The sequence below is a fragment of the Canis aureus genome, chromosome 11 (assembly GCF_053574225.1).
Source record: "Canis aureus isolate CA01 chromosome 11, VMU_Caureus_v.1.0, whole genome shotgun sequence".
NCBI lineage: Eukaryota > Metazoa > Chordata > Mammalia > Carnivora > Canidae > Canis > Canis aureus.
The window spans coordinates 28,626,286-28,638,457 of record NC_135621.1 but is presented as its reverse complement, the minus strand read 5'-3'; the positions used below and the strand labels follow the sequence as shown (position 1 = coordinate 28,638,457).

Below are 12,172 nucleotides of genomic sequence, written 5' to 3'. Positions count from 1 at the left end.
AGAACGTGGGAACTTCAGTACTAAAATCAGGACGCTGCAGGGCCCTTGGTTGTGCTATGAATGGAAGTTTTCATTCTAATCCTTGGGCTGAGGGCAGCCAGTTGCCCTGAGAGTAGCAGCTTCGGGTGAGGTCACTGGCAGGTAATCCAAGGCCACGATCCAGAGATGGCGTTTTCAGTGACAGTTATCCAAATGCACCCGAAGTTTTACTAGGGCATAAGGGGTATCAGAGATGGGTTTCCGTTGATGAGATTAGTGGCTTTGTTAATTAGCATAACAGATGACTGACATGGTTTTTTGTTGGTGGAATCAGGGGTGTTTCGAGGAGTTGGCTGGAAATATGGGGAAGGCATTTCTGGTCTTGCAGGAGCATGGTATGGAAATCACCTGCACCCCATAGTCTGTGCCCTGAGGAATGGCACCTTTGGCTTGATTCCTGTGTCGGGTTCCAAGTGTCTGTGGTCCCCTAAGCCAGACTCAGTGGCCATCCCGGTCACATCAGCTTTGGGTGGAGTGTCCAGAGGAGAATGGCCTGGGGCTCCATCAGGCTTCCCCAGTTCGTTCAGACTGTTTGGCATCTGCTAGGTCAGCAATATCTACACACAGTGGGGCTCTGCCAGACGGAGCTTTCTTTTTATTTTTGTGGTTTTTAAAAGATTTTATTTATTTGAGACAAAGAGAGTGAGAAAGAGCACGAGCAGGATGAGGGATAGAGAGAGAAGCAGACTTCCCTGCTGAGGAGGGAGCCAGACATGGGGCTTGACCCTGGGGCTCCAGGATCATGACTTGAGCTGAAGGCAGACGCTGAACAGACTGAATGACCCAGGTGCCCCCAGATGGGGCTTTCATGCCCCTCTCTGGGTGCCGGCAGGAAGGCTCCTAGTTCTGTTCACCTACTTGTATGTTTGCGGAGCCAACAGCATTTATCAGAAAGAACCTGTACACGCATACCCGCATGAGCCAGGTCACTCTGGAACTGAAAAAAAAAGCGAGTATACACTACACTTGTAGTGTATACTCTACACTCTGTAGAGTATAATCACAACCAGGGGTGGAAAAGCTATGTGAGTCCTTTAGCCAAAGTCTGTCACAACAATCCCTGGTGACAGCAGATTTTCCTGTTCACCAGCCTGTCTGCACTTTGAACAGACAAAATTTTGATACCCACGCCTAAGCAAAAGAGCACAGAGTTAAAAGAAGTACCAGAGTTAAAAGAAGTCCCCTCCATCCCCAAAGAAAAGGGTTCTGGAATGGGACATGCCAGGGTTGAGATGCCTGTGGGGACCTGAACAGAGGGGTCTTGGGGCACAGGACAAAGATGGGTGAGCCAAAGGACACATGACGTCTAGTTTTCCCCACCCAACCCAAGGCGTCCTGCCTGCGGTGGCCTAAACCTGGGGGTGGTGGGTGCTCCACCAGACTGGCGATGGGGCTGTGTGCAGGTGGGAGAGCTCCCCCTTTTCCTTCTCCTGCCCAGCCCTCCTGGCCGACAAAGAAAGAGGAGAATGTCCTTTCCCTCCTCACCCCAAGGGCCCAAATGGACTCAAGGAGTTGGGTTCAGACAGACCCTGGGGTGACACCAGAAGGTGCCCTCTGCATCTTTGGTTTTCTTCTTCTTGCCCAGAACCACGATGAATCCACTACAAGAAGAAACATTCTACCAGCAGTTCAGCAACCAACGGGTCCCAAAGCCAACCTACCAGAGGAGGACCTACCTGTGCTACCAGCTGAAGCCACATGAAGGCTCCGTCATTGCCAAAGTCTGCCTTCAAAATCAGGTGTCACGCGGGCCGTCTGGACACGAGGCCGTGGGAGAAATCCCGAGGCTTACATAAGTCTCAGCCCTGCTTCCTGGGAGCTCTGCACCTCCGCAGAAGCCGGTCCCTCCAGGAGAATGCTCTTCCCGCCCCTCTTAGAGAATATGTTACTTGTCCTCCGGACGTCAGCTCTGTCGCTGCTTCTGAGAAGCTAAGCTGTCTTCCAAGGACCAAACACTCAACTCCACCTGCACCAACTCCCTCATACACTTGCCCTCTGCTTTTCTGCCCGCCTTCCCACCTGCCCTGCCCCACCTCCTTCTCATTCTGACCTGCTCCTGGGGAACCCCATGTTCGAACATCTCCAGATATCCAATAGGCGGGGTCTGCGGAGCATCTGGGACGGTGCCGTGGGGGTGTCTGTTTGCCAACCCGTCTCCTCTCGGGGACCTGGTCTGATTCTGACCAAGTTGCCGATGCTTTGGGGTGCTGAACTAATGGATGAGTGAGAGAATGCAGGGAGGGAGGTTCTTTCCCCGTCCTAGGCAAGTTCACAGGGCGGAGCCCCTTCTCCCCAGTGGTGCCCATAGCATGGGACCTCTGGCCTCTGCCCGGTAACCAAGCCTTTCTTCTCTCCGTCTGGGACCCTTTCTAGGAAAAGCGCCATGCAGAAATTTGCTTTATTGACGATATAAAGTCACGACAACTAGACCCATCCCAGAAATTCGAAATCACCTGCTATGTCACATGGAGCCCCTGCCCCACCTGTGCCAAGAAACTGATTGCGTTTGTCAATGATCACCCCCACATCAGCCTGAGGCTCTTTGCCTCACGCCTGTACTTCCACTGGCGCCAGAAGTATAAGCGGGAGCTGAGGCACCTGCAGAAATCTGGGATCCCCCTGGCTGTCATGAGCTACCTGGGTAGGGAGACAGCAGAGCTGCCAGGGGATGGGAAGGTTTGCAGCTCCAAGAGAGAAGAGCTCCTGGGGGAAGGGAGTGGGGTGGTTGGATGGAAGGGTGGTGGCCCAGCTAAGGCCCAGGCTGTGATACCCCCAGGAAGGGCAAAGGAAGGAGGAGTCCCTGGGCCCACAGAGGGCAGGCTTGCTGCTGTCCCGCACCCCGGAACCTGAATACCTTCTCTCTGTCATCTCAGAGTTTAAGGACTGCTGGGAGAAGTTTGTAGACCACAAGGGCAGGCCTTTCCAGCCCTGGAACAAGCTGAAGCAGTACAGTGAAAGCATAGGCCGTCGGCTCCAGAGGATCCTCCAGGTGAGAAGCTGTTCTCGCTGCAGGTGCGGGTCCCCACTTCCCCCAATACCTTTCTCTCCCCGCCTACACGCTTCCCCTCACCCCATCCAGGGCTCCCTTTTCTTAGGATTCTTATCCTTAGTTCCTTTATCTCCCTTTTCTTAGAATCTTGCCAGTTTTCTGTTTCCCTTGAGACATCCCTGCCTCTTCTCATCCCCTCTCCTTGGCTTGCACTCCACACCCCTGGCTGCCAGTGACACTTCTAATTTTTCTCTTTCTCAACAGCCCCTGAACAATTTAGAGAATGACTTCAGAAATTTGAGACTTTAATGAGCATCGGGCCCCCCAACCCCATTCCTGAAGCATCTCAGCGGTTCATAAACTGCTGCCTCTGAGGAGCAGGTTGTGAGCTCTGCAGGCACATCTAACCCTCTCCTTTCCTCCTTCATTCTTTTGTTTCCTTTTATAAGTGGGTATATATTTTTATAATTGAGAAAATAAAGAGAATGTGTAAGTCTGTAGAAGTTGGATTACTTTCTAAAAGGGAAATCGGGATTTTCCCTCAGAAAAAAAAAATGAGTATAAGGAAAGGCCTTTTTATTCTACTGCACCAAGAAAAAAAATGTATCTGAGAATTCCCTCTCAAGTCTGGAATAGTTGGATCATTTTGTCTTCCCCTCTATCCTCTGTTCCTTTCCAGTATCTCCTAGCCATCTAAATAAATGAGGTGAAACAGTTGGGCGCACGCAGTGGCTCATAGAATTGCCTGGAGGGATAAATAAAACCACTTGGAGCAGTGTTATTGGGTGCTCTTAGTTGGAGCAATAAGAGCCAACTCCGGCTGTTGAAAACAGGAAAAGAAAAAAAAAAAGATTTGTTAAAAAGATGTTGGGAGTCTCCTTGAAGCTCTAGGAAAGAGGGAAAGCTAGATTTGGAGGCTTCCAAACAGGAAGGAGCCCCCCCCCCCCCAACTATGCTATAGAGCTGGTTTCATGAAGGTGGCGCTGCCAGTGGCAGCACGCTCCACCTGCATAAGCCCCACCTAGAAGCCAGGCGCTGACCCAGGGCCTCTGCTTGGCTGCCTCCACTGCCAACACCCACCCCACCCCCAGAATGGAGAAAAGGAAAGGAGAAGAAATGGGTGACAATAAATAATGAACACAGCAGGGGTGCCTGGGTGGCTCATGGGTTAGGTGTCAGACTCCTGATTTCCACTCAAGTCATGATCTCAGGGTAGCAAGATCGAATCCTGTGTCAGGCTGTGCACTGGGCATTGAATATGCTTGAGATTCTCTCTCTCCCTCTCCTTCCGCCCCTCCTGTCCACCCCCATTCCATCTGCCCCCCACTCACACATATGCACACTCTCAAAAAAATGAACACAACCTAAGATGAAAGAGTAAAATCAAATGTATAACACTAAATATGAACAGAATAAATTCTTCCATGCTGCTTCCAAGAAGCACTCTGAAAAAAAAAAGGAGGAAACAGATTGAAAATGAAAGGAATGGGGAAGCCTGGGTGGCTCAGTGGTTGAGCATCTGCCTTCGGCTCAGGTCATGATCCCAGGGCCCTGGGATCGAGTCCCACATCGGGCTTCCCACAGGGAGCCTGCTTCTCCCTCTGCCTGTGTCTCTGCCTCTCTCTCTCTGTGTCTCTCTCATGCATAAATAAATACAATCTTAAAAAAAAAAAAAAAGGAAAATGGAAGAAATGAACAAAGAAACCAGGCAAACTAAAATTTAAGAAGAAAGCAATAGCACGATCACACAAGGTGCACTGAATGAATCAAACAGGTTGAGGACAGACTTAGCCTAATGGCACAGGGGAACAATGAAAGACAAAGTAATCATAGACTTGTACGTGCCAAACAACATAGCCGCCAAATATATACATAAAGGAAAAATGATTAGAAACTATGTTTGGTTGGTGTGGCAATGCTTATAGCCCAGGGAAGGCATCAGGGTTGGCCCAAGTCTGTCATGTAATTCTATTCCCCTTTGCCACTTTTTAGCCTCTCTTAAAGCTAGGAGTAGCCATGTGATCCAGTTAGAACCCATCACACGTAAGAAAATAGCTACTGGGTTTGTTGTTGATTTATTTATTTATTTATTTATTTATTTATTTATTTATTTATGAGAAACACATAGATAGAGGCAGAGACACAGGCAGAGGGAGAAGCAGGCTTCCTATGGGGAGCCCGATGTGAGACTCGATCCCAGGACCCTGGGATCACACCCTGAGCTGAAGGCAGATGCTCAACCACTGAGCCACTGAGGTGCCCCTCCAAAATCCCTTTTATTTTTTATTTATTTTTTAAACAGTGGGTTTATTTATTTATTTAATTTTTATTTATTTATGATAGTCACACAGAGAGAGAGAGAGGCAGAGACATAGGCAGAGGGAGAAGCAGGCTCCATGCACCGGGAGCCCGATGTGGGACTCGATCCTGGGTCTCCAGGATCACGCCTTGGGCCAAAGGCAGGCGCCAAACCGCTGCGCCACCCAGGGATCCCCCAAAATCCCTTTTAAATAAGATAATAAATGTCTGCATTATTCACATCGCAGTTAGGTATTTTGTTATTTATAACTAAATGTGCCCTAACTAATGTAATTTCAAATCCAAATCTAGAGAATACAGCAAAACCTATAGTCAGAGGGGCACCTAGCTAGCTCAGTCAATATGTAAAGCATGAAGTCTTAATCATGGGGTTATGAGTTCAAGTCCATGTCAAGGGTAGAGTTTACTTAAATGGACTTAAGGGCTGTTTACAAAAAGTGGCTTTGGGGCAACGGGGCTCTGTGCTCTCAGCAGGGAGTTTGCTTGAAGATTCTCCCTCTGCCCCTCCCCTGCTGCTTTTTTTTTTTTTTAAAGATTTTATTTATTTATTCATGAGACACACACACACACACACACACACATACACACATACACACAAAGAGGCAGAGACACAGGCAGAGGGAGAAGCAGGCTCCATGCAGGGAGCCGGACGTGGGACTCAATCTCGGGTCTCCAGGATCAGGCCCTGGGCTGAAGGCAGCACTAAACCGCTGAGCCACCCGGGCTGCCCTCCTCTGCTGCTTTAAAATATATAAACATATCTTAAGAAAAATTTTAAAGTGGGTTAAAAAAAAAGCTATAGTCAGAAAAAAATGAATAGACTACATTTCTTCATTACCAAAAAAAGATAAATATAGCAATTTACTACCCATTCTAAGAAATTAAAAAAAGCAATGAAAGAAATCAGAGATAAGAAATTAATAAAGCTCAAAACTGAAGTTAAATAGAAAATTTTAAATGGTAAGAAGGACAAATAAATCCAAAAATCTGTTCCTTAAAAAGATCAATGAAGTAAATTAATCCAGAAAGAATCTAATAAAAGAAAAAAGACAGCAAAAATATACAAGATAAAGTATTAGAAAAAATATAACTCTGATATAGAAAAGACTGGGAAAAACTGTAAGAGGATATTTCATTTGAATTTATAGAAACAAATTTGACCCAAAAAGTAAAAAACTGGGATAGACTTATTCTCATGGAGGAAATGGGAAAGATAAAGACCTACCACTAAAAAAAAAAAAAAAGGCAAAACAAAAACAAAAACACCAGGACCAATTGTATTCACAAATCTTTTTATCATACCTCTAAAGAATATATAATTTTAGTGTTAATAAGAGATTACAAGTTATAGGAAAATATGGAAAATTTCTCCCAACTCATTCATGTTGTAAAGAAACAGCCTTGGAACACCTGGGTGGCTCATCGGTTGAGCATCTGCCTTCGGCTCAAGGTGTGATCCTGGAATGCCTGGATTGAGTCCCACATCGGGCTCTCTGCATTGGAGCCTACTTCTCCCACTGCCTGTGTCTCTGCCTCTCTCTCTCTCTATCTCATGAATAAATAAATAAAATCTTAAAAAAAAAAAAAACAGCCTTACTACAAAAAACTGATAAATAAAAAAAAAAAAAAAAAACTGATAAATACCAAAAATAAAGAATATTAGATTCCCTAAGTTGATATCACTTATGAATATCGATGCAAAAATTATAAATAAAATATTTACAAATAGGGGCACCCGATTGGCTCAGTCGGTGGAGCATGCAACTCTTGACCTCAGGGTTGTGAGTTTAAGCCCCCACTGGTGGAGAGATTACTTAAAAAGTAAAATATTTTTTAAAAAAGATTTTATTTGGGCAGCCCTGGTGGCTCAGTGGTTTAGCGCCGTCTTCAGCCCAGGGCATGATCCTAGAGACCCGGGATTGAGTCCCACGTCAGGCTCCCTGCATGGAGCCTGCTTCCCTTTGCCTTTGTCTCTGCCTCTCTCTCTCTGTGTGTCTCTCATGAATAAATAAATAAAATCTTTTAAAAAAAAGATTTTATTTATCTATTTGAGAGAGAGAAAGAGCACGAGCAGGGGAGGGGCAGAGAGAGAGGGAGAAGCAGACTTCCTGTTGAGCAGGGAGCCTGATATAGGATTCAATCCCAGGACCCCAGGATCATGACCTGAGCTGAAGGAGACACTTTACCAACTGAGCCACCCAGGCGCCCCAAAAATAAAATATATTTTTTAAAACTACAAATAGAATTAATAACATATTAAGAGAATAATAATATATTATGACCAAATAAGGTGACTCTAAAAATGCAAGTATAGTTATATCAGGAAATAGATCAACATGATCCATTACATGACCAATTAAAGAAGAAAAACTATGTGATGTCATTTCAATAAATGCTGAACAGAAGTTCATAAGATTCGGCCATCATTAAAGTATTAAGCAAAAATAAAAATAATACTTACTCAAGTGTAGGAAAAGATTTTTATCAAAAGACAGCAATAAATATTATCATAAATGGTAAAACATTCAAACCATTTCAATGAAATTGGGACATGACAGGGAGGGCACCTAGACCATTTATTCCAAATTGTCTTGGAGTTCTAATGAATATAATTAGAGGAAGAAATTCCATAATTAGTGTGAACATTGGAAAAAAGATAAGCTGTCTTCAGTTGTGGATGTTTTGGCACCCTCCAAACTGAAGAGACTCTGGTTTGTAGGGGGAAAAAAAGAGAGTAAATAAGAAGGCTAAATACACCATAAATATATAAAACCCTTTTCTCTAAAATAAAAACAATCATCAAAAAAATGGAAAAGAGGAAAATATTACACTTAAAACAGCAATAAAAAGTATTAAATCTGAAAGAAACTAAAGACACAAATGCCTGGAAATATGTCTTATGTTCATAGCTTGGAAAACAATATTTTTTATGTTTATTTTTGCTTACTATCATTTTTTGCAGAGACAGGAAAAACCATCCTAAAATTCCTATGAAATCTTCAGAGACCCCGAATTGCCACGCAAACTTAGAAAATAGAAAAGTTTGGAGAAAGATGCAAAGTTTCAAAAATTAAAATCTGTATGACTAAGGGAAAATTAAAAGTCCCGAGGCCACAAATAAAGTTTATGAATAAAGAAAAAAAGAGGCCAAGCCCAATGATGGAAGATTTCAGTATAAATCTCCTCCGTGTGTGCATCTCAGTAAAGGAAATCCGTCTAGATGACTCGGATCCTGCAATCTCAATGGGCCTTCTATAAGTGTTTGGCCTGTTATTTAAGATGTCTGGAGGGTTCAAAAGAATCAATCATGTTAGATTTGTAATTGCCATTTAAGTTTTAAGGAACTAAAATTAATCACATTAATAATAATGTTTTAAATGTTCAAAGAAATTGATTTCCAGAGTTCTATTACTTTCATAAATTGTTCAACACATTAAGTGCCAATACAATTGAGCACTCCCCTCCAGACGCAAAAACCTCCTGGATTTTAAAGAATTATCAAAAATGTTAGACTGAGACTGCCTGAAAGTAACTAAAAGCCCCCAAACCAGGAGCTGAAACTAGCCGGGAGCAGGGGTCTCTGAGGATGGTCTGTTTGCCTCAAAGCCCCTAGGTCTCCTTTTGTGTTCTCTGACGTGTGAAGGTGTCCCCTGGGTTTGTACAGTTAGTGGCCCTGGATGGATACTTATCTTAAACAGAAAAGTCCAGATATAAGCTGCAGACAACCCGCTGCTTCCAGGTTTCTACTAGGGTTCTCAGGATGTGTGGGGTCTTTGTCCTCGTGGCCCCCAAATGTAGCCCAGTTGTAGCATCTATGTTCTGTCAGGTAGGTTGGGGAAGCAGGGAAGAACAGGGCCATGGACCAAGGTAGATGTCTCCCAGGAAGAGTTCCAGAAGCTTCCATTTGGCCTTTATTGTCACATCTCATTGACCAAGGTTAGTCAGTCATTTGGCCACATCTAGCAGCAAAGGAGTCTGGGAAATGTAGCCTTTATTTGGGATGGCCATATAACCTGGGAAAAGTCAGGGGTTATACACTGATAAAAAAAGATGACAAATAAAGTGGGACAATTAGTCTCTGCCACATAGGGGAGAAAGTACCTAATAACAAATGTGAAATGTGTATGTGCTGAATGGGGTAGCATCCCCTCCAAAACGCGTGTCCTTTCCAGAACCTCAGAATGTGACCTTATCTGGAAATAGGGTCGTGGCAGATGTAATTATCTGAGATGCGATCAGGCTCAAGTAGGGTGGCCCTTTAAAATCGAATAACGGGATCCCTGGGTGGCGCAGCGGTTTGGCGCCTGCCTTTGGCCTAGGGCGCGATCCTGGAGACCCAGGATCGATTCCCACGTCAGGCTCCTGGTGCATGGAGCCTGCTTCTCTCTGCCTGTGTCTCTGCCTCTCTTTCTCTCTCTGTGACTATCATAAATAAATAAAAATTTATAAAAAAATAAAATAAAAAAAATAAAATCGAATAAGAAGAGGGGAGACCCAGGCCCAGACTTGCAGGAAGAAGCGCCTGTGAAGACCAAAGGAGAGGTTGGATCTACAAGCCAAGGAACGCCAAGGATTGCCAGCAACACCAGAAGGGGAAAGGCGCCAGAAAGATCCTCCCCTAGAGCCTTCAGGGAAAGCACAACCTGCGGGCATCTTGATGTCAGACGTCAGGCCTCCAGAACTACAAGAGAATAAATTTTTGCTGCTGAAAGCCGCCCAGCTTGTGGCACTTTGTCATGGCGCCCTGGAAACCAAATAGCAGTCCTGGGGCAGCCCCAGTGGCCCAGCGGTTTAGTGCTGCCTTCAGCCCAGGGTGTGATCCTGGAGGTCCGGGATGGAGTCCCTACCCTGCATGGAGCCTGCTTCTCCCTCTGCCTGTGTCTCTGTCTCTGTCTCTGTCTCTCTCTCTCTCTCTCTCTGTATGTCTCTCATGAATAAATAAATGAAATCTTCAAAAAAAAAAAAAAAAAAGCCCTGAGAAGAAAGATGTATACTTTATGAATGTAATTTAAAATTTGGAATAAAGGACATAAAAATAGAAGCTATATGAAGTGAGGAAAAATGTGATACTCTTGTAGAGAATATTTTACTTTTTCCTTTTCCTTCTATAAACTCAAAGCAATCTTAACCAAAATTTCCTTTGGATTTTTTCCCATAATCTGGCATATCAATTTTAATTTCAATATGAAAAGAGAAAATCTGCAAGAATAGCCAAGCGAATTCTGAAAAAGAGTAACAATGTTGGGAGAGAAGAGGGATCGCCCTGCGAAGTATTTCAAAACTTTAAGAATATTGAATATTGGATATTAAATGTACCCTAAAGCTAGAGTAGCTAAACTGGCTTACAAAGGCTTCATACCAGCCAAATCTGAGAAATTTTGAGCATTCAAGTAAATAATGATGTGATGAATTATATAGCCCATTGAATGAAATAGGAGATCATGAATCTGTACTAAGATAAACACATAACTACAATGAAAATGTGATGAAGCATGGGATAGGTATATAATTTCAAATGACCTCCTCCAGAAAATAGTTATTCGTTTCAACAGGAAAAGGAGTAACTAGTAGATACCACCTTAATCAAATGGTCCAAGTGGACGTGGTGAGCAAGGGGACAGATGGACATCGTGTGCTATGTCCTGGGGTCCCGTGAGAACACAACATCACCTTGGTGATGTCCCTGCTAAGATGCGTGACCTGAATCTAATCATAAGGAAGCATTGGGTGAGCCTCAATTCAGGGGCAGACAGCAAATTGTTCCCTTGCCTATCACTGATCATATAGCACCCCTAGCGGTGGGGAGCGGCGGGGGTGAAGGGGGAGAGGCTGGGAGAATGAGCATTTCATTGGGCTAGTTGTTGCTTTCTCTCTTCCCAAGTGAATGAAGTTTCTGTTAGCAGGGAGATGAGTTGGGTTGGTGGGCAAGTGTTACAGGCTGAACTGTGTCCCCTGCAAGATTCTTTTGGGGTGTGTGTGTGTGTGTGTTTTAAGTGGGTTTCACACCCAATGTGGGGCTTGAACTCACAACTCTGAGATCAAGTTCAAGAGTCGCAGGCTCTACTCACTAAGTCAGGCAGGCACACCTCCCCACACCCCCCCCGCCCCCACCCCCCGCGCCTTGCAAAATTCCTGTGCTGAAGTCCCAATTGCCAGGACCTCAGAATGTGACTGCATTAGGAGACAGAGCCTTTAAAGAGGGGATGAAGTTAAATGATGTCATAGGGGTGAACCCCAGTCCAGTAGTATTAGTGTCCTTATAAGAAGAGGAGAGTCCCGGGGCGCCTGGGTAACTCAGTCGGTTAAGTGTCTGCCTTAGGCTCAGTTCATGATCCCAGGATCCTGGGATGAAGCCTCAGGTCGGGCTCCCTGCTCAGTGGGGAGTCTGGTTCTCCCTGTGATCCTCCCTTCTGCTCGGTGTTAGCTTGCTCTCTCAAATAAATAAATAAAATCTTAAAAAAAGAAGAAGAAGAAGAAGAGATTAGGACACAGACACACACAGAAGGAAGGCCGTGTGAGGACACAAGCTGAAGGTAGCCATCAGCAAGCCAAGGAGTGAGACCTCAGAAGAAACAACCCCACCGACACCCTGGTCTCAGACTTCCAGCCTCCAGGACCGCTGGAGAATTTGTTGTTGAAGCACATCAATCAGTTCTGGTGGCGTTTGCACGCTGCTAGAGTAAGTACCAGTGTCAGTCGTGGGGAGGTGCTGGCTAGGGGAAGGCAGGACTCGGGAGAGTCCACCCACCCAGGCCTTTCTTCGAAAGAAATAGATACAGAGCAGGGGTTGGAGTGGAGGGGGGTTTCACAGCTATTGGAACCGCT

General features: G+C 45.0%; 1 protein-coding gene across 1 annotated transcript in view; it reads left to right on the top strand.

Annotated features, from left to right (window-relative positions):
* Positions 1 to 3,531, top strand: part of LOC144324391 (DNA dC->dU-editing enzyme APOBEC-3G-like) — a 29,845-nt gene extending 26,314 nt beyond the window's left edge. The window contains exons 10-13 of the mRNA XM_077915842.1: positions 1,625 to 1,778; positions 2,413 to 2,680; positions 2,913 to 3,028; positions 3,293 to 3,531. Coding sequence (XP_077771968.1) covers positions 1,625 to 1,778; positions 2,413 to 2,680; positions 2,913 to 3,028; positions 3,293 to 3,337 — 583 coding nt within the window. The 3' untranslated portion in view covers positions 3,338 to 3,531. The remainder of the gene's footprint in view (positions 1 to 1,624; positions 1,779 to 2,412; positions 2,681 to 2,912; positions 3,029 to 3,292) is intronic.
* Positions 3,532 to 12,172: the final 8,641 nt, after the last annotated feature.